Below are 21,869 nucleotides of genomic sequence, written 5' to 3'. Positions count from 1 at the left end.
TTAGCAGGTGAGACGCGACGTCACCTTAGTTGCCACTATTTTTCGGAGGGCTTGGGGAGGGGTTCCGCCCTCAGAACCAGTCATGACTAATTGGGTAGGGCTATCACCGGGAACAAAGGGGAACAGATGTGTGCCATCTATTTTCGACACGGAGCACCTACTGTGTACCTCTTTCGGCCTCGCGAGGCCTCTTGGAGGACTTGATGCCCTCCACCCGAGAAGAGCCTGAGGACGGGAGGGAGCTGGGGTGGGGGGTTTGCTGAGACGCAGCTGCAGCCTGGCTCCCCGTTGCCATCGCTGTTCCTCGGTCTTTTTTTTTTTTTTTACCAGAAGCCACTCTGTGACCTTGAGCAAGTCTCGGCTCCCCTCCGTTTCCGACTGGCGGTGGGTAGTGGATTGCAGGGACAAGGGACAAAGACAGGGAGGCCAAGCTTTAGGGACATCTAAAGTTTTTAAGATCCTTCCAGTCCCTCCCTTTCCCCTACGTCTCCTCCCGTCGGACGCCCAGGTGAGCTCCGGGAAGGGAGGGGCTCGCAGGTAATGATAACAGCAACCGAGCACCTAGGGACTCCGCGACCCGACGCGCGCTAAACGCCTTTCGTCCGTAATTCTCCCCTAAGCCCGGGCCGGATTCTCTCTGGGGCCGGGCGCCCATCCGATGACCAAGACGCAGAGGTCGCGATGGCGGGCCGGCGCCTCCCCCGGCCCCTGCGGCCCCTGCGGCCCCTGTGGCTCCGCCCGGGCGCTCCGGAGACTGAGGCCGGGGGCGGGGTCGGGCGGAGCTGGGCGGGGCGTGGGGAGGGGGTTCGGCCCCGGCCGGGTGACTGCAGTCGCCCGCCAGACCGCTCCACACTTGCCTCCCGCCGATGGGTCCGATGGCTCCGCTGCCTTTGTGCCCGAAGGTAGGGCTGTTGCTGCTGCTGCTCCTGGGATCTGAACCCGGGCTCAGAGCAGGTGAGTGAAGGGACGAGCCCCCATCCGAGGACCCAGGGCTTCCTGGGACTCCTTCAGTCCTCCCCGGGATACCTGGAACCCTGCCTCCCCACCCACCTGCAAGAACCCCAACTCCCCAGCCCTTCCAGGGGACCCAGGAGCCCTACAGTCCCCAGCCCTCCTTCGTGCAGCCCACCTGCACATTGCTTCCCGGCTTCCTGGAAGTCCCGTGTGTCGCCCCCTCCCCACCTCCACCTCTTCCCCCAAAGCCCCTGCCTCATTCACCCCTTCCAGGGACCCTGAAACCTTCTCCAGGGGGGCTCTGTGTCCTCCCCAAACATCCCCTCTGTCACCCTCTCCAGTGATCAGATCTCCCCATCACCTGACTTGGGATCCTGTGAACCCACCCTTCTCTCCGCCTGTCCCTGGTCTGCAGTGGGACCACCAGGGAGACACCAGAGGTTGGAAGGAACAGGGGGAGAAGGGGCCTAACCCTACCTGAAGCCAGAGAAGGTGATGTCTCCTTCTCACCCACTCCTGGACATCACCCTTGGAGAGGTCCCCTTGGCAACCTCCCATTTACATGGATACCACAGGGAAATATGTGGTCCTCACAAGCTCAGAGACACACAGGCATAGAACACCACCAGCAAAATCTGCGTACACAGGTGTTGGGCTCACGGATGGCCTCACACGCATGCTGCATGCATGCTCAGTCACTTCAGTCGTGTCCGACTCTTTGTGACCCCAAGGACTGTAGCCCGCCAGGCTCTTCTGTCCATGGGATTCTCCAGGCAAGAACACTGGAGTCAGTTGCCATGCCCTCCTCAGGCTCACACACAGACACAGGCAAAGACACACGAAGGGGAACATGCACACACACACTCAGGGATACTGAGACAGCCCCATATGAGCACACACACAGACACACACACAGAATCACATGGGCACACACATGCACACACACACACATGCACACACACACATGCACACACACACACATGCACACCCTCAGGCCCATAGGAAGCCTGGGCAGCCTTGGCACTCCCAGTAGAGGCTGTTGTGGGCAGACAGAGCAAACAGCCCCCAGAATGACCTGCCCCACCTAAGTTGGCATAGAGGGAGTGTTTGCCTTGGTTATAAACCCAGCGCTGGGCATCCACCCATGCTCGGGTTCTCCCTAAGGCTGAGCCCCGGACCCTGAGATGCCAGAGTCAGGGTCAAGTCAGGGTAGGGGGACCTCTGGGGACAGCTTTGGGGTATGAGTTTGGAATGGGGGTCTTTTCAGATGTGCTTGTTGTTTTTTTTTTAAGTTTTTATTTATTTGTTTTTGGTGGATTCTTAAGTCCCCAGCCAGGGAATCAAACCATGCCCCCTGCAGTGAAAGCACAGAATCGTAACCTCTGGACCACGGGGAAGTCCCCAGATGTGCTTAGACTGGAAGTGTTCCATGGGGCTTGGTGGATCCAGGGGTCAAGGGACCTTTTCTGAAAGCCCACTCATGCCAGGGGATCTGGGGCTCCTAGGGCAGAGATCTGTCCAGGCTGGAGGGTCATTGCTGTGAGCAGAGAGTAGCACAGGGTGACAAGGTCCCCTGTGGTCACATGGCAAGGAGGCAGATTCTAGAAGGAGGTGATGAGTGAGCTAAGTGAGGATGGGGTCAGGGCATTTGTTATACAGGGTGTATGTGACAGTGTGATGGGAAGTTTAATTGGAGGAATAGGAAATGATGAGTGGGGTCCATGTGGGGTCCATGTTGAGAGAGGGTGCCAGAGGGGTAAGAGGATGGACTTCTGCAGGGCCTGTGGCTCAGTGAGGACCCTGAGCTTTACCTGGAGGGGGTTGGGAGCCTGGGGAGATTTCAGGCAGAGATGTGGGCACCTGGGCAAGTCCTGTGAGGGTGAGGGCTGGTCATCCAGAGAGGAGGGCAAAGCTTTTAACTCTAAACTTGTTGTTACATTTTGTTTCTATTTAGTTTATCTCTAATCCCCTAGATCGGAGAAGGCAATGGCACCCCACTCTGGTACTCTTGCCTGGAAAATCCCATGGATGGAGGAGCCTGGTGGGCTGCAGTCCATGGGGTCGCTAAGAGTCGGACATGACTGAGCGACTTCACTTTCACTTTTCACTTTCATGCATTGGAGAAGGAAATGGCAACCTACTCCAGTGTTCTTGCCTGGAGAATCCCAGGGACGGGGGAGCCTGGTGGGCTGCCGTCTATGGGGTCGCACAGAGTCAGACATGACTGAAGCAACTTAGCAGCAGCAGCAGCAACAATCCCCTAGATGAATATGCTCCTTTTTCCACTGAGAAAAAAGAAAATTGAGGGGACTCCCTGGCTTCCCAGTGATAAGAAAGACTCTGAGTTTCCACTGCAGTGGGTCTGGTTCAATCCCTGGTCAGTGAACTAAGATCCCACATGCTGTGCCTTGCGGCCAAACAAAACCAAAAAAAAAAAAAGAAAAGAAAAAAACCAACCCAACAACAAAACAATTTGAATTTGAATTTTGACCTGGATTCTTCAAAGAAAAGTCAGCATGATAAAATCTCGTTCTAGATTTTACAAATGTGAAAGGGAATCCACAAATCTCTGGATTCTCAGTCCTGGAGCCATGGGTGGAGAGTGAGCTCCCAGGAGTCAGGCCGATATGGGAATAAGTTTCTGTTCAGCAGTTCACCTGCTCTGGGACCTAGGATGGGTCCTTTTGCCTCTCCTAGCCTCAATCTCTCCATCTTTGAATGGGAAACTAGCAGCCCACAGGACAAAGAGATTGACAACAGATGTCGCCTGTAGATTGGGGAACACGGTGCCTGGTGCCAGTGAAGTTCAAGTAATAGCTTCTCCGCGCTGTGGCTGATTGTGTGCGTGTGTTTTCTACTTGTTGACTGTGAGCAGCACGTGAGATCTTAGTTCCGTGACCAGTGATTGAACCCCTCCCCCTGTGCTGGAAGCACAGTGTCTTAGCCACTAGACCTCCCGGGAAGTCCCTGATTGTGGTTTTTGACCAAACACCAGAGTGGACTCTTGGACCTCACCAGAAGGAGGAGTGGCTCTGGGATTCTCTGATGCCCAGTCGCAGTGGGTTTGACCGCCCCTGACCGCAAGCAATGGAGTCCTTGATGCCCCTTACCTCTGTCACCCCAGGCCTCCCTCTCCTGCTGCTATTGGGTGAGGAGGAACCACTGGATTGGGAGTCAGAAGCGCCCCCCCCGACCCCACCCCGTGACTGTAGGAGTCGTGCTTCCCATCTGAGCTTCCTCTTTCTCCCATGTGAGATGCAGGGGTTCCGGTCGCACCAACTGTGTTCTGCTATGGTCCACAGCAACATGAGGATCCAGAGAAATGGCTGGGATGGGGTCACAGGGCCTCCCTGTGTGGCAGGAATCTGTGCTCTGGCAGTGAAAATAAGAGGTGATGCAAAGAATCTGGAAGGCAGTGGTGAGGGGGTGGGGAAGGTCCCTGTAGAAGATGGCAGGGACCCTGTTTGGTTCATCTCTGATGTCCAGTGCCCAGGACGGGCAACTAGACAGACATTAGACGCACAACCCACAATCCGACTGTGTCTGAAGTTGACATTGGCAAAAGATTGAGAATGAGGGCATTCTAGGAAAAGGGACCAGCCAGTGCAAGGGCCTAGAGGTATGATTTTTTTTTCAGAGGCCATGGCTCTGTGACCTGTTTTCTCCTTCATGGCTGCCTTGAAGATATTGATAATAATAGTTAGAGCTCATTGTGTGCTGGTAATTTACGTGCATGATCTCATTCCATTCTGGGGAGAGATGTCCCCTTATTCCCCTGTTTTAAGATGAGGAAACCAAGGCACAGAGAGGTTGAATGGTCCAAGGTCACACAGCTAGGAAGAAGGAGAGCAGGATTCAACCCTGAGATAGTCATCCAGAGGATGAGGTGGTTGGATAGCATCATCAACTCAATGGACATGAGTTTGAACAAGCTCCAGGAGACTGAAGGAAAGGGAAGCCTGGTGTGCTGCAGTCCACGTGGTCACAAAGAGTCGGACACAACTGAGCAACTGAACAAATCATCCAGACACTTTTCAGGCTAGTGCCTATCCCCAGGCCAGGCCAGCCCCCACCTGCAGCCTCTAACTCTTGTCCCCCTCCCCCACGCCCAGCTCCCCAGAGGTCACATGTGCACCGACGTGGGCTCATAGGACTGGCCGGGACTATTGACTGTGTTGGCCCTCGCCCTGCCTTGGTCTACGTGAAATACGGCTGCTTTTGTGGTCTGGGGGGCCATGGCCAGCCCCAGGATGCTATAGACTGGTGAGTGCATGCTGGGGGCATAAAGTCCCCACCCCCTGGGGTGCTTAAGGCTTATGAGGAAATACCCAAAACTGAGGTTGGGGTTTAGATACGAAGCCCCCAGAAAATGGTGCTCCTTGCAGGCAAAGGGTCTCCTGGGCAACATGCCCATGAGGCCAGACCTTGGTGCCAGCTGGCCCCCAGTCTGGCAGGGTGATTACTTTAGCTGAAAAAAAAAAATCATACATCACTGATCAGACTTATTATGCACCAGAACTGTCCTGAGAGCCCCTTTGAGTTCTCACAACAACCCCATTTCAGAGATAAGGAAACTGAGGCCCAGAGAGATCAACTTGTCTAGAGCCGCATACAGAGTGAGGGGTGGGGGCTGGGATTTGAGCCCAGGCGGCCTGGCTGGATTCACGCCCCTGATCACTGCCTTCTGCTGCTGGCTGAGAAGGGCCTGTTCTGTGCCAGGCTGTGGGCTTAGACCTTGCCACGGGCTCCTCTCATTTGCCACCACAGCCATGGCCATCCGATGGTGATCCCTATTTTACAGACCGGGTCCCACAGACACGCATCCATTTCCAGAGTGGTCAGGGGGCAAAATGTTGATTGTCTCTTCCGGGTCTCAGAGGATATAGTTGTCACTGACAGGTCTCTATCCAGCCTCATACCTCCAAGGCTCCTGCCACGGGCCCTGCCCTTCCTCCCACACTCTGGTTGTCTGGTTCCTGCACATCTTTCCAGATGTAGCCCCTCCAGGCATCACCCCCTCTTGGAAGTCTTCTCTGAAGCCTAGCTGGACCTGGCATCCCCTCTGGCTCCCAGAATCCCGTCACTTGCATCCTAGGTTTTCTCGCCCATGCCCACTGCATCTGGAGACTTGTCTGCCTCCCCCATCCTGGGGTTGGGGGCTGGTGCTTGGGCTGAGACCTCAAGCAGGAAGAGTGGGCAGGAAGTTTTCCCAGGCAGAGGCAGACTGGGGGCAAAGTCAGGAGGCAGGGAAGGTATGGCTGGAAGGGGCCAGCATGGCTGGAGCTGAGAGGCTCAGAGACTGAGGCAGGCAAGGGCCAGACTTGAGCATGGAGGAGAGATAGGGGTAGGCCAAGACACACTGGGGTCGGTGGAATTAATTCCCAGGACAGGGATTCTCAGGAACAAAGCCTGGACCAGAAGATGCTCTCCCCTGTGGGTCTTCATTCTCCTGAAGTTATGGCACAGGAGGATGGCCAAGGGACCATCCTTGCCCTCACTCAGCCCTTGGTCTGTCCGTCTGCTATCCACAGGTGCTGCCATGCGCACGACTGCTGCTATACACATGCCGAGAACTCCGGCTGCAATCCCAAGTTGCAGCCCTACTCCTGGAATTGTGTCAGTCAGAGTGTCAAGTGTGGTGAGTTCCCAACATAACACCCAGCAGCAGCCATTGGCTGGAACATAGAGGGGCTTCCCGCTGTAGGTAGGGCCATTCTCTCATCTGCCCCAGTCTCCACCATGCCCTATTGTCTCTCCGACATTGTGGCCAAGGGTCAATTACCATAGTTCATTTCTCCTGTGCTGTTGATTTTGTTAAGGAAAAGGAATTTTTCTGTCAAACCTAGGAAAACAGAAGGTAGGTCCAAAGGCTGAAAGATTTGAGAAAAATGAGAGTGGTGAGCGAGCCCATTTACTTATCAGAATAAAGAGTATGCTTGTGTCTAATGGGTCCCCTTTGTGTTAGCACTGCTGGCCCCAGGGGATGTCTGAGTTTGCAGACCCTGGCCTGTGGCTGACAGCTTGGTCTGTGATTCAGATTCTGTGACGTCACCAAGCCCTGATCTCCTGGGGCCTCAGTTTCCTCACTGGTAAACTATGGGGTAAAAATCAAGCTGGCCTGTGGTGAGGATGAAGTGAGAGTGTCATGGCATTTCATGCCTAATAGATGTCCTTAATGGTCTGTTCAAGAAATGACCCAACACAGAACCTCCAGTGAGCAAGACCAGGCACAATTTTATGGAGCCCAGGATTTAGGGAAGGACATGAACACAGTTCTGAGTAACCCTGAACGCCCTCAAGAGAAAGTGATTTCTCTTTCAATTTTCTTTTAATCCTTCCAATTTTGTGAAGTTAGAGTCAGTTTTAATTTAGCTAAAACATCTGTGGGACCCTCCCTGAACCTTTTGAACAGAGAGAGGAGATTTCTGGCTTATAACATTATTCAAAAACAGTTCTATTCTTAAATTTAATTCTGGCTTTAAAAAATCCTTCATATCTATCCATCTGTCATCTATCTGTCTGTTACTTCTCTTTAACCACAAGCAGCATGTATTTAATGAGGATAATTGTAACATAACCTGATACCACTGTACATTTTACATGACTGGCTACCTGTAAAGCTGAAAGAAAAATAAACCTGTGGTTAAATATATTTTGCACCTCAGGGCAATCTTACTGGTTTTCAAAACGAACCAGTAAGAAAAGGAATGAAGTATTTGTTTTTAGGATTATCTTCTGATGGATGGTGTTTTCCATTTACAGTTTCTGTTCACACAAATTTAAAAAGCCAGATCAAGGGAAGAAACAGGATGTGAATAATTGTACAGGCACGATGTAGATAAGACTGGGATTTGGGCAGTGAGACTCCAAGTTATCTGAGGAGCTAGAAATGAAACAGACAACAGACTCCATAACTTTTTTTTTCTTTTTACTTTTAACTGAGCATAACTTAAAATTAGCCATTTTAAAGTGTACCTTTCAGTGATATGTAATGCATTCACAACGTCCTCCAACCATAACTTCAATTTCCAAAACGTCTTCTTTTTAATTTATTCTTGGATGCGTGGGGTCTTCTCTGACGTGCGCGCTTTCTCTAGTTACGGCAAGTGGGGGCTACTCTCCAGCTGTGCACAGGCTTCTCCTTGCGGTGGGTTTTCCTGTTGTGAAGCAGGGCTCTAGGCCGTGTGGGCTCAGTAGTTGTTTGACTCAGGCTTTGTAGCTCCATGACATGTGGCATCTTCCTGGACCAGTAATGTGTCCCCTGCAATTGGCAGGCAGATTGTTAACCATTGGACCACCAGGGGTTCCCAAAACATTTTCATCAACATCCCCCCAAAATCACGTACCTGTCAAGTGCTCAGCTTCTATTCCTCCTCCTTCCAGCATCTGGCAACCACCAATTTGCTTTCAATCTCTATGGATTTACCTATTCTAGGTATTTCCTATAAATGATGTCATACAATAAGCCTTTTGTGTCTGACTTCTTTCACTTAGCCTCATGTTTTCAAGGTTCATTCATGTTGTAGCATGTATCTGAACTTCATTCCTTTTTATGACTGAATAATATTCCATTGTAGGTATATACTACATTTTGTTTATCCCTTCATTCATTGTAGGACATTGTATTGTTTCTGAAACCGTTTACCTCAGACTGGGACTTGAACCCACATGAAGTGAAGTGAAGTGAAAATTGCTCAGTTGTGTCCAACTCTTTGCAACTCCATGGACAGTCCATAGAATTCTCCAGGCCAGAATACTGGAGTGGGTAGCCATTCCCTTCTCCAGGGGATCTTCCTAATCCAGGAATCGAACCCAGGTCTCCCACATTGCAGGAAAATTCTTTACCAGCTGAGCCACAAGGGAAGCCCAAGAATACTGGAGTGGGTGGCCTTATCCCTTCTCTAGGGGATCTTCCCGACCCAGGAATCAATCCAGGGTCTCCTGCATTGCAGGCAGATTCTTTACCAACTGAGCTCACATGGCTGGGACTCAAACCCAGCCAAAACCCATGGTACCTGGTTTCAGGACCTAATGAAGCTCAGGCTCTTGATGTCTCATCGCAGAAAGAACTCAGTGAGAGACAAAGTGATTGGTGAGAAGTGGATTTATTCAGATTCAGAGAGAAGCACACTCCATAGAGTGTGGGCCATTGCAGAGGGTGAGTGTGGCCCACAGAATGTGGTGTGGTTGGTTTTTATAGGCTGGGTAATTTCACATGCTAATGAGTGGGAGGATTATTCCAACTATTTTTGGGAAGAGGTGGAGAGTTCCAGGATTTGGTCCACTGCCCACTCCTTGGTCTTTTGACAGTGCCTTGGAACTCTGATGGCACCTCTGGGTGTCATGTGTCACGACACTTGCTGATTGAGGATCAAGGTCTAGTGTTGTCTGCCATCTTGGCCCATTTGATTCTAATTGGTTTATGTTGTGTCCTTGGGTTATGTCATTCTTTCACAAGTTGTGCCCTGCCCCTTTTCTTCCTGTTACATTCCCACCTTTTAACTACTGGGAATAGTACTGCTGTGAACATTTGTGAACAAATATTTATTTGAATACATGTCTTCATTTCTTTGCGGGCATATACATAGGAGTGGAATTGTTGCATCGTCTGGTAATTCCATTTTACTTTTTGAGGAACCCTTCCCTGGTGGCTCAGATGGTAAAGAATCTGCCTGCAATGCAGGAGATCTGGGTTTGATCCTTTGGTCAGGAAGATTCACTGGAGAAGACAATGGCTATCCACTCCAATATTCTTGCCTGGAGAATCCCATGGACAGAGGAGCCTGGTGAGCTATCGTCCATAGGGTCACAAAGATTCAGACATGAGTGAGTGACTAACACTTCCACACCAATTTTTGCTATAGGAGCTGCGCTGTTTTACATTCTTATCAATGTATAGGGTATTTCTCCACAGCCTTGCCAACATTTGCTATTTTTGTTTATTATTTAGTGGAGATAATTAGTGTATCTCATTGTGATTTTGACTTGCCTTTTTCTCATGAGTAATGATGTTGAACATCTTTTCATGTGCTGGTTGGTCATTTTTCCATCCTCTTTGGAAAAATGTCTATTCAAGTCTTCTGCTCATTGAGTAGCTTGTCCTATTGTTGTTGAATTGTGAGAGTTTCTTATTCTGGATACTGGACTCTATCATATATGTGATTTGCAAAAGATTTCCTATCATTCTGTTGCCTTTTTATTTTCTTGATAATGTCTTTGGTATACAAAAGTTTTAATTTTGATAAAGCCCAATTTATCAATTTTGTCTTTTTTATTTTGGGGCTGAACTCATCTCCGTTATGGCAAGTGGACTTCTCCAGCTGTGGTGCATGGGCTCCGGAATGCCCAGGCTCAGTAGTTGTGGTGTTAGGGCTCCAGAGCGTGTGGTCTCTTTAGTTGGGGTGTGCAGGCTTAGTTGCTCTGCAGCATGTAGGATCTTAGTTCTCCAGTCAGGGATCACGCTCACCTCCCTGCTTTGGAAGGCAGATTCTTAACCACACACCACTAGGGAAGTCCCAATTTTGTCTTTTGTTGATTGCGTTTCTGGTATCCTATCTAAGAATTTGTCACCAGATCCAAGGTCATGAAGATTTACCCCTATATTCTTCAAACAGTTTTATAGTTTGAACTCTTTTATTTTTTAACATTTTATTGAAGTATTATTGATTTACAATGTTGTGTTAATTTCTGCTGAACAGTGAAGTGACTCAGTTATATATTCTTTTTCACTGAACTCTTAACTTTAGGTCATTGATCTACTTTGAGTTGGTTTTTGTCAATGGTGGGTGGTAGGAGTCCACGTTTATTCTTTGGCATATGGATATTCAGTTGTTCCAGAACCATTTGGTGAAGAGACTCTTTTGTCCCTGTTAAATTGTCTTGGTACTTTTGTTGAAAATCACTTGGCCCTTAGATTGGTGTCATCTCTGAGCCTGTTTTCTTACCTGGAAGATGGATGTTGCAAAGATGAAAAAGAAAGAGTTTATCATGTGATATCCAGATTGGATGGAGGTTGCTACTTTCTCCCCTCCTCTCTCCTCCATCCCTCACCCTTATCTGAACTTCTCTCTGATCCCCACTGCCTCCACCTCAGAGAACTGAAGGTCTGGTGTGATTTTTCACTGAAACCCCAGCTTCTACAGACTTGGTCTGCTCTAGAGGCAAGGAGGCTATACTAAGGGTTACATAGAAGGATATTCTTAGATATGCACAGATTCTTAGCCATGTCTTCTTAGTCTACATTAAGAGTTGACACAGAGCAAAGCTGAATTAATATGGAGACATTAATATGGAGTCCTTAATTCAGTCAATCAAGGACTGAAAATGTCCCAGACATCATCTCATCCAACCATCTCACTTAGAGCTGCAGGGAAATGAAGCCCAGGGAAAGAAGTGACTTGCTTAACCTGGTGATGATAAGCGCACTTCTGGGCGTATTCTCTGTCCCCACACTGCCCCCTTCCATTGTGAGTGGAGAGGAGAAGTGGACCTTGAGTGGAAAATATGTTAAAGACCTTTCTCTTCTCCCTTCAACCTGCATGTTCTGCTGCCCCCAACCATGTGAAAGGGCTTCCCAGGTGGCACAAATGGTAAAGAACCTGCCTCTGATGCAGGAGATGCAGGAGACATGGGATCGATCCCTCGGTGGGGAAGATCCCCTGGAGAAGGGAATGGCAACCCACTCCAGTATTCTTGCCTGGAGAATCCCATGGACAGAGGAGCCTAGTGGGCTACAGTCCATGGAGTCACAAAGAGTCAGACACAACTGAGCGTGCGCACACGCGCGCGCACACACACACACACACACACATCTAAAAATGATATTTGTGAAATACTTATTAGTGTGTCAGCTAGTGGGGCTGTGCCTATTTACAGAACTGCTTTCCCTGAACCGAATGAAGAGAACCAAAATATCTATTATGCATTTTTTTGGCTAAAAATATTCTCTTATTCTGTTTGGAGATATTCTGAACTTAGCTGTTTGCTTAATTACAGGTGTGGCCCATTTTCCATTTATGGGCTTGACAAATATATTTTTTTTAAATGTTAAGCATATAATAATATTTACCAGCAGGCCTTTATTTTAAACTTAACCCTTGGGAGCTAGGTTTCCTTTTCAGTTTTTTATTATTCTTGAATAACATGAATCTGTTGGGCTTCTGAGGCCATAGAATAGTGAGACCAAGCCTTATTTTTCAAAGGATTTTCTTGCTCAGGGAGAAGTGGGGAGCATAGCGGAGGGACAGACATTGGGGTCAGGAGATGCTGGGCTGGAATCCTGGTACACTGTTTCCCAGATCTGTAGCCTTGGACAAGTTACTGAATCCCTCAAGCCTCACTTTCCTTTTCTGTAAAATGGGAATAATAAAACTCTGGTGCTGGGTTTGTACAAGAATTGGAAATGATGTATGTTTTTTCTATATTCTCCCAACAACCATTATTGAGAATCTATTCTGTGTCAGGCTCCCTGATGGGCAAAACAGAGGAGCAAGGCTCTGTGGTCGGAAAAGAGAGCAGGAAATAGTGTCCATGCCAATTGCTTTTATAAGCGCTTGTTGGAAAAGAAATCAATGAGGTACTATGCATGAAAATGAAAAATGAAAGTGTCAGTTGCTCAGTCATGTCCGACTCTGCGACCTCATGGACTACAGCCTGCCAGGCTCCTCTGTCCATGGAACTCTCCAGATAAGAATACTGGAATGGGTAGCCATTCCCTTCTCCAGGGGATCTTCCACTCTGGTTGCTGCAAGGAATATAGCTGGAGGGAACAAGGGTGGCAAATAGGTCCCCCTGTGAGGCTGTTGCAGGGATCTGGGTGAGAAGTGCCTTGGACAGGCGACACCAGTGGAGGTAGTGGAAGGTGGAGCCGGGGGACTCCCATGGACGGGGGAGGGAAGCGGAAATGGCTGGAGTGTTTGTGCCGGTCCCCCTGTCCTTAGACAGCTGTCCTTTGGCCAACTCTGCAGGAACAGTGCAACCTTGGAGCTTCAGTGGCTCTTTCCTCAGAAGTCCCTAGCCCACCAGGTCACGTTCCAAGGGTGTGGCCCGTAGAAATTTTACTGGTAACAGTGTTGGCTCTGGTACCAGCTGGTTCATTTACCAATTTTTACGTATTAGTTTTATCTATCTTTCCATCTGTCCATCCATCTGTCTGTCCATCCATGCACATGCCTTTTCTGATTCAAACCTAATCCATGTTTGTTGTGGAAAATCAAAACATCCCAGAATCACTGTAATGTAGGAAGTTAGGCTTCATCCACCAGTGTTAACTAGCTTCTGTTGCTTGGCATGTTGTTTTCCTCCAGATTTATGCATGTGTAAACAGACAAACAAGAACAAATATCAGGACTTCCCTGGTGGTCCAGTGGTTAAGAATCTGCTTGCCAATGCAGAGGATGCAGGTTCGATCCCTGGTCCGGGAAGATCCAGTATGCCCTGGAGCAGCTAAACCCGGGTGCCACAACTATGGAGCCTGTGCTGTAGAGCCCAAGAGTCGCCACAGAGGCACCGCACTGAGAAGCCTGCACGCTGCAACTCGACAGTAGCCCTGCTCGTCACAACCAAAATCCACTCACAGCAACGAAGACCCCGCCAGCCAAAAATACATAAAATAAATAATTTTTTTTTAAAAAAGAACAAAAATCAGATCACATTATATACATCATGTTTTTTTTGTTTTTTTTTTTTTGCACTTAATATTGTGTCTTGGACATCTTGGAACATCTAGGTTGGCCTCATTCTTAAATATATATTTATTTTATGTATTTATTTTTGGCTGTGGTGGATCTTTGTTACTGCATGGGCTTTCTCTAGTTGCGGTGTGGAGGCTTCTCACTGCCCTGCCTTCTTTTATTGTGGACCATGGGCTCTAGGGTGCGTGGGCTCGGTAGCGGTCGCTCTTGGGCTCTAGAGCTCAGGCTCAATAGTTGTGGCTCATGGGCTTAGTTGCTGCATGGCCTGTGGGATCTTCTCAGACCAGGGATCAAACCCATGTTTCCTGCATTGGCAGATGGAGTCTCTACCACTGAGCCACCAGAGAAGCCCCAGCCTCATTCTTTTAAAGTCTGACAATCACCTGTGGCAGAGTGTCTCCATCTTGACACTATGGACATTTGAGGCTGGATCTCTGGTGTGGGAGCCATCCTGGGCATTGCAGATGTTTAGTAACATCCCTGGTCTCTACCAACCAGATGCCAGTAGCAAACCCCCTACCCTCTGCATGGAACAGCCAAAGATGTCTCTAGACACTACCCCAAGCCCCGTGGGGGACACAACAGCCCGCAGCTGAGAATGGCCAGTCTGTGGCACCAATGTACTTCATTTTGCAGAGACTGTGGTTGTTTATAAGGCTTTGTGCACCTGTGAGAGGCCTTTGCAACATGGAGTCTTAGAATTGTAGGGTCAGATGGTGTCAGAGGCACCCTTAGAATAATGGACTTCCCTTGTAGCTCAGTCGGTAAAGAATCTGCCTGCAGTGCAGGAGACCCAGGTTCAATCCCTGGGTTGGGAAGATCTCCTAGAGAAGGAAATGGCAACCCACTCCAGTATCCTTGCCTGGAAAATCTCATGGACACAGGAGCCTGGTCGGCTGCAGTCCATGGGGTCTCAAACAGTTGGGCATGACTGAGCGACTAACTACTTACTTACTTACTAGAATTTATATGTAGAAAGGGCTGGCGGGCAGCCTGAAAGGGAGATTGGAGGACTTGTCCTGAAGGAGTATTTACTCTGCAAGGGCATTTAAACAATGAAAATTGTATTTATTGTAGAAGCTGGGGAGGTGCTAAAGGGAGGCCTGGTGAAGATTAGGGAGGAGGAGGGCCATCAAAGACCCCACAAGCCACCTTCTTTCATCACTGAGTGGTATAGATATTTTAAGTCTAATAAGTAATGTAAACTAAATTCAAAATAGCGGCCGCTCACATTTGGTTAATTGAGATCACTTTTCCACAATGAAAGCACTGTATGGCTCAAAGTAGAAAAGTTTCAAATTATAACTTTTCCCACAAAAGGTTTGTGGGAAATAAAACTCCTATTGACACTACCCAGACCTCCATTTGATTAATTTTCTGGTGCTGTTCTTGTTTTGTCTTTGAGTGCATAATACATAAAAAATATAGCAGTGTGTTTTGTACCCCTTAAGTTTTCTTAAATATAAGTTGCTTCCCATGTCATTAATGGCAAAAACCATCACAATATTGTAAAGTAATTACCCTCCAATTAAAATACATTGAGTAATTTTAAAAAAGCTCTATTAAAAGAATAGATTGTTGTTGTTCAGTCACCAAGTCGTGTCTGACTCTCTGCAACCCCAATGAATTGCAGCACGCCAGGGTTCCCGTCCTTCACTATCTCCCGGAGTTTCCTAAAACTCATGTCCATTGAGTCAGTGATGCCATCCAACCATCTCATCCTCTGTCGTCCGCTTCTCCTCCCGCCTTCAAGGGTTCGATTCCTTGTCATAAAACTAGATTCCACATGTTGCAACTAAGACCAGGTGCAGGCAGATTTATGGACTGATTTAAAAATATACAAGCAACTCCTACAGCTCAACTCCAGAAAAATAAATGACCCAATCAAAAAATGGGCCAAAGATCTAAATAGACATTTCTCCAAAGAAGACATACAGATGGCTAACAAACACATGAAAAGATGCTCAACATCACTCATTATCAGAGAAATGCAAATCAAAACCACTATGAGGTACCATTTCACACCAGTCAGAATGGCTGCGATCCAAAAGTCTACAAATAATAAATGCTGGAGAGGGTGTGGAGAAAAGGGAACCCTCTTACACTGTTGGTTGGAATGCAAACTAGTACAGCCACTATGGAGAACAGTGTGGAGATTCCTTAAAAAACTGGAAATAGAACTGCCTTATGATCCAGCAATCCCACTGCTGGGCATACACACTGAGGAAACCAGAAGGGAAAGAGACACATGTACCCCAATGTTCATCGCAGCACTGTTTATAATAGCCAGGACATGGAAGCAACCTAGATGTCCATCAGCAGATGAATGGATAAGAAAGCTATGGTACATATACACAATGGAGTATTACTCAGCCATTACAAAGAATACATTTGAATCAGTTCTAATGAGGTGGATGAAACTGGAGCCTATTATACAGAGTGAAGTAAGCCAGAAGGAAAAACACCAATACAGTATACTAACGCATATATATGGAATTTAGAAAGATGGTAATGATAACCCTGTATACGAGACAGCAAAAGAGACACTGATGTATAGAACAGTCTTATGGACTCTGTGGGAGAAGGAGAGGGTGGGAAGATTTGGGAGAATGGCATTGAAACATGTAAAATATCATGTATGAAATGAGATGCCAGTCCAGGTTCAATGCACGATACTGGATGCTTGGGGCTGGTGCACTGGGACGACCCAGAGGGATGGTATGGGGAGGGAGGAGGGAGGAGGGTTTAGGATGGGGAACACATGTATACCTGTGGTGGATTCATTTTGATATTTGGCAAAATTTTTTTTAAGTTAATAAAAAAAAAAAATCCTGTCTTAAAACTTAGATTTGTAAGGGCAGATGAGTCCCCTGAGTTGACACCCTATTCCCTTCTGGCAGACAAGCCAGGAGGCCTGGGATCAGGCAGAGCTGAACTGGGGATCAGTCCCTATACCTCTTCTCTGGATTTTTCTTCTGTAAGGTTGGGGTGCTGATGCCAAAAGCTCAGCTTCTCTGTACACCGGTGCTGAATCAAATCTTGGAGGCAGAATTTTGGGCAAAGTAGAAAAGGATAGGTTTTTTGCTTTGTCAGGCAAAGTGGGGGACAGAGCAGGCTTATGCCCTCAAAACCCACTTGGGAAGATAGTGAGAAGTTTTATAGTAATTGTCCAAAGAGGGAGTGATCAGCTCGAGGATGTTCTTCTGGTGGGTTGGTGGTGAGGTAACTGGGAGTCAACATCATCAACCTTCAAGTCCAACTAGCCTGAGGCCTATGCGCTTATGGGCAGCATACTACTGGTAACTTCTCCCACCTGGAAGCCTTTCAGTATCTGCAAAATATCCCAAAGACATTCTTGTGTGGATCTGTTGGTAGGAAAACAGGACCTTGCCCCAAGGCTGCTCTTGACTGTTTCTCCCTGGTCTCCCATCCTTTCCCTTCCCTAGTTAACAACTGCTTGACTCTGCCTCCAAGTACTGCATTTCGGACTCTTTTGTTGACCATGATGGCTACTCCATTTCTTCTAAGGGATTCCTGCCCGCAGTAGTAGATATAATGGTCATCTGAGTTAAATTCACCCATTCCAGTCCATTGTAGTTCGCGGATTCCTGGAATGTCAACTGTGAAGAAAGCTGAGTGCCGAAAAATTGATGCTTTTGAACTGTGGTGTTGGAGAAGACTCTTGAGAGTCCCTTGGACTGCAAGGAGATCCAATCAGTCCATTCTAAAGGAGATCAGCCCTGGGTGTTCTTTGGAAGGACTGATGCTAAAGCTGAAACTCCAATACTTTGGCCACCTCATGCGAAGAGTTGACTCATTGGAAAAGACTCTGATGCTGGGAGGGATCGGGGGCAGGAGGAGAAGGGGACGACAGAGGATGAGATGGCTGGATGGCATCACTGACTCGATGGATGTGAGTCTGAGTGAACTCCGGGAGTTGGTGATGGACAGGGAGGCCTGGCGTGCTGCGATTCATGTGGTCGCAAAGAGTCAGACACGACTGAGCGACTGAACTGAACTGAACTGACTCTGCCTATTGGAACTCAGGGAAGGAGTTGGAGGAACTCATGGAGAAATCATGGAGGCTGAAGGAAGGCTGTTTCCTATAATCAAAGAAGTGAGGGGCACAAAGGCCTTGTGCCCAGGAGCCCCAGAGGGCCCTGCACGCCTCTAGTGCCAGTGGCCCTGCCCTGAGAGGACTGGGTGAGATGGGGATCACAGAGCCAGCCCTTCACATAACTGCACAGTTAACTCAGGCTTCCATCATCTCGACTTTTTCTGTTACCATTTACCGAATTATAACCAAGGCAATTTTTTGTTCTGTATTTTAAAATTTCGTTTTGCTTTTTTGGCCATGCAGCATGGCTTGGGATATTAGTCTCCTGACCAGGGATCCAGTCTATGCCCATGGCAGTGAAAGTTTGGAGTCCTAACCCCTGGGCCGCCAGCGAATCCCCAAGGCAGGGTGTTTAAACACAGCCTCTTGGAGTTGGAGGTGTTTGTGTTTTGCCTTCTCTCTCAATAGTTTCCCAGAGTGTGAGAAGCTTAATAAATGAATTTAAGTGAGAAGGATTTTCCCTTTCAGTCCTTTGTTAATTTCTCCAGTTAGTCAAGGAGGAAGTATCGCTTGCATGACGGTCTGACTGCTAGAGAGGGTAAACCTCTCTTACACTAATCTTCCTTTTTTAAAACTAAGACACTCCATTCTAGGGGCTCATAGCCTTCAGGTGGGTAACAGCATTTAACTAGACTCTGATATTAGAACTTTATCTTCACTGGCTTTTTTTCTTAATCAGTTTTATATATTTGTGGTATAAGATTTTGGTTTTCCATTTATGTCAGTGACGATTTATTTAATGCAATTTAATACTATTTAATATAATTAAATCATAATTTATTTAATAATTGACTATTAAAAATAAAGGGGATTTAAAGATATCCCTGGTGGCTCAGTGGTAAAGAATCTGCCTGCAATGCAAGAGACATGAATATGATTACCTTGGGTTGGGAAGATCCCTTGGAGAAGAAAATGGCAACTCACTCCAGTATTCTTGCACGGAAAATCTCATGGATAGAGGAGCCTGGTGGGCTACAGTCCATGGGATGACAAAAGGGTCAGACAAGACTGAGTGAGCGGGCACACATAAAGCTATCATCTTGAGGCTTCCATGAGCCTGAGTTTGGGAAACCCTGTGTGCAGTCATGCTGATAAACACCTTTAATCAGCTCAGCTCATTACAGGGTCAGAAGGTCTCAGGCCCCCTGCCTCCTGCTTGACATCCCCCGACCCTGCCCCTGTTCATCACGCCAGGTGCTGCCAAGCTCTCTGAGTGTTGCCCTGAGACAGAAGCTGAATTTTCTGACTCTCATGCTTCATCTTGCTAGGATCTCTAAGGAACCTGTGCATTTTAAGAGGAGATCTTTAAGATTAGCTGGCAGTTTAAGGAGGTCAGCCACAGCTCATAAGCACCTGCTGTATGCCCTACATTTTGCTGACTTCGTCTCTTTTCATTCTCCCAACAGCCCTTAGAAGTAGGTACTTTTAGTATCCTCGTGTGGACCCTGTGGAAGCAGCCTGGGAAGGATGAAGTGATGTGTCCAAAGGAACTATATCCATGGCTGAGCTGCCTACCTCCAAGCTCATGCTTTACTGTGCCTGTGGAAGAAATTTGGAAGGATTTAATAGTGGGTGTCCCCTGCCCTCCCCCAACACCGCTCACCTCCACCGCCCATTTTGTGAATAAATAAAAACTCACAGTCAAAGGCAGGTGACGTATCCAGAGCTGTTATATCTTCTAGATTAATAGATACAACTTGAAGATCACAAAATCTTTCGAACCCAAAGGAATGATTCTGTAGCAGCAAAATTCCCAAGGTAGAGGGAGATTTATCTTTGGGTGGCAGCCTTTGCATCTCTGTATAAAATAGGCCCAAGATGGAAGGAAGAGATGGAATATACAATTGTTACCTAAAACAAGCTGTTTTTTTATATGGTTATCATGTCATCTGCATATAATGACAATTTTACCTCTTCTCTTCCAATTTGGATACCCTTTATTTCTTTTTCTTATCTGATTGCTATGGCTAGGACTTCTACTACTATGCTGAATAGGAATGGCGAAAATGGGTATCCTTGTCTTGTTCCAGATTTCAGTGGGAAGTCGTTCAGCTTTTCACCACTATTATGTTGGCTATGGGAACAAGCTGTTTTCTTGAAGGAGCATCTGAAAGAGACTTGGAGAGAAAAGGTAGGGAAGTGCAGGTGGAACCAACATTGTTGGTGTGCATGCCTAGGGCCAAGCCCCTGCCTGGCACTTTATATATGCTTTCTTACCCAGGCTTCATAATAAACCTGCAAAGTGGATAGTGCCCCTTTTTAAACCTGCAAAGTGGATAGTGCCCCTTTTTAAATGAGGACTTCGCTCAGAAAGTTCACAGTAAGATCACACAGAGCAGGGCTAAAAAAAAAAAAAAAAAAGCCTGGATTCCCAGGCACCTACTGCTTGTCTAACTGGATCCTCAAATGCAATAGTGTAATACTGTTACAGAAGAGAAGCTTTATAAAAGGGCGTATGGACTTTGGACTTTTCCTCTGAAAATATTACCCTGGTAACTTCGTTTTCTGTAAAATGGACTGAATATCACTTTCCTTGGGAGTTGTCATGATGAGGGAGATCACTGTGGTGAACTGTCGAAGTGTTACCCGGATGCAGTTTATGACCTTTCCTGTTTCCTGCTTTACTAGCTTCCCTTGTGTTTATCTTCAGGTCTGTGCAAATCCCTGTTCTAACCTCAGTTTCTCCACTTCTTCCAGAACCAACGGAGGACAAATGCCAAGAACTCATATGCAAGTGTGACCAGGAGTTTGCTCACTGCTTAGCCCGAGCAGAGTACAACATTAAGTACCTCTTCTATCCCCATTTCTTGTGTGGGAACTACTCACCCGAGTGTGACTGACTAGCCTGACTTGAAACGTTTTGGCACAAGGGAATAAAACTCCTTTTTGCTCATCAACAGCCTCATTCAGTTCTTTGCAGAAGGGAGCTGAGGCCAATTGTCAAAGCGGCAACCCTGGTGTTTGCTTTCTCTCCTGTCCCGGAACTTGGGCTAGAGCCAGTTTGGTTTCCAGTTTGATTAATGTCAAAAGTCCCATGCCTGTTGAATAAAACCACAACTGTGCTTCTGACTGTATTGGGTCTGATACCATTTTTGACATTCAGCCTTTGTGAAAAAGGGCTAGGCCTTCCTTATCTTCTAACCTGCTTCTGATGGCAGGTAGTCAAAAAAGAGCAAATACATACCATGTATCTAGATTCTGGGTAATAAAAAGCCAGCCACACGCTGCCCAAACTTGTGAAGTTCAAGTCTAGTAGTTTTTAGCTCAAGTCTTCTTTCCATATCCCACTCCACTTTTAACAGTTAAAATTTATTTCCTGATTACAAAGTATAATAGTACCTAAGCATTGCTAAAAAACAAAAGAAAATAAGAGAAATATAGAAAGGAAAAAACCCACTCCAATTCTCACAGTCCAGTATAACCACATTTAGCATTTTGGTGTGCTGCCTATCAGTCTTGTCGGCAATGTTCTAAAAATGTAATTGAGGCAATTCCCTCGTGGTCCAGTGGTTAGGGCTCTGTGCTTTCACTGCACGGGGCGTAGCTTCAATGCCTGATCAGGGAATTAAGATCCACTTCATGGTATGGCCAAATCAACAAATATTTTAAAACCTCACTCGATTTAAAAAAAAAATGTAATTGAGACTCCGTACTGTATGACTTTTATAAGCTTTTTCCCATTTCTCTGTGTCTTTAAAAAAAGCTGTGAAAACTTCATTTCCAAGTGTTATTAGATACTATTTTATAGACTGCTAGCTTTCTGACATGAGCAGCATTTCCTATTCTTATCAATAACTAATGTAGCGAGGATGCTTGTGAATCTTTACCCTCTCCCGCCTTTTTATTATCCCTTGAGATTTATAGAAATGGAACTCTTGCATTAAAGGGTCTGTGCAGTATTTTAAATAGATACCTCATTTGGAGACACCTGAGCCTGCTCTGAGAGGGTGGCCCTCGCTCTGCTATGCCTGTTCCTCCGCAGGCGATAAACAGGGAGCACCCCGCCTCTCCTGTTTGCGCTTGGCTGTCTGCCTTGTACTCCTCCCCGGAGCACATGTATTACTCATCTCTGAAGCACGATTTGGGGAGCAGGTGAGGACAGTGTG

General features: G+C 47.2%; 1 protein-coding gene across 4 annotated transcripts; it reads left to right on the top strand.

Annotated features, from left to right (window-relative positions):
• Positions 1–796: 796 nt before the first annotated feature.
• Positions 797–20,660, top strand: LOC109578520 (group 10 secretory phospholipase A2). Of its 4 annotated transcripts, XM_019987805.2 has the most exons (5): positions 799–954; positions 5,067–5,217; positions 6,486–6,592; positions 19,794–19,894; positions 20,461–20,660. In XM_019987805.2, exons 1-5 carry the CDS (start codon positions 867–869, stop codon positions 20,524–20,526), a joined length of 513 nt encoding a protein of 170 aa, XP_019843364.1. In that variant the 5' UTR covers positions 799–866; the 3' UTR covers positions 20,527–20,660. The 4 variants fall into 4 exon arrangements, with proteins under 4 accessions (XP_019843367.2, XP_019843364.1, XP_019843365.1 ...); XM_019987808.2 differs by lacking the exons at positions 19,794–19,894; positions 20,461–20,660 and adding an exon at positions 13,260–13,718 and having other exon boundaries at positions 797–954; XM_019987806.2 differs by lacking the exon at positions 19,794–19,894.
• Positions 20,661–21,869: the final 1,209 nt, after the last annotated feature.

The sequence above is a fragment of the Bos indicus genome, chromosome 25 (genome assembly GCF_029378745.1).
Source record: "Bos indicus isolate NIAB-ARS_2022 breed Sahiwal x Tharparkar chromosome 25, NIAB-ARS_B.indTharparkar_mat_pri_1.0, whole genome shotgun sequence".
In the NCBI taxonomy this organism is placed as follows: domain Eukaryota; kingdom Metazoa; phylum Chordata; class Mammalia; order Artiodactyla; family Bovidae; genus Bos; species Bos indicus.
Note: the sequence above shows the minus strand (reverse complement) of the source record. Positions and strands in the feature narration are given on the sequence as shown.

Bases quoted from the DNA above. Each gene is read 5' to 3' on its own strand.
- LOC109578520 (XM_019987805.2), top strand. From the start codon at position 867: ATGGGTCCGATGGCTCCGCTGCCTTTGTGCCCGAAGGTAGGGCTGTTG. The intron at 955-5,066 runs GTGAGTGAAGGG...CCCCACGCCCAG, and splicing joins TGAACCCGGGCTCAGAGCAG to CTCCCCAGAGGTCACATGTG. The intron at 19,895-20,460 runs GTAGGGAAGTGC...CACTTCTTCCAG, and splicing joins AAGAGACTTGGAGAGAAAAG to AACCAACGGAGGACAAATGC.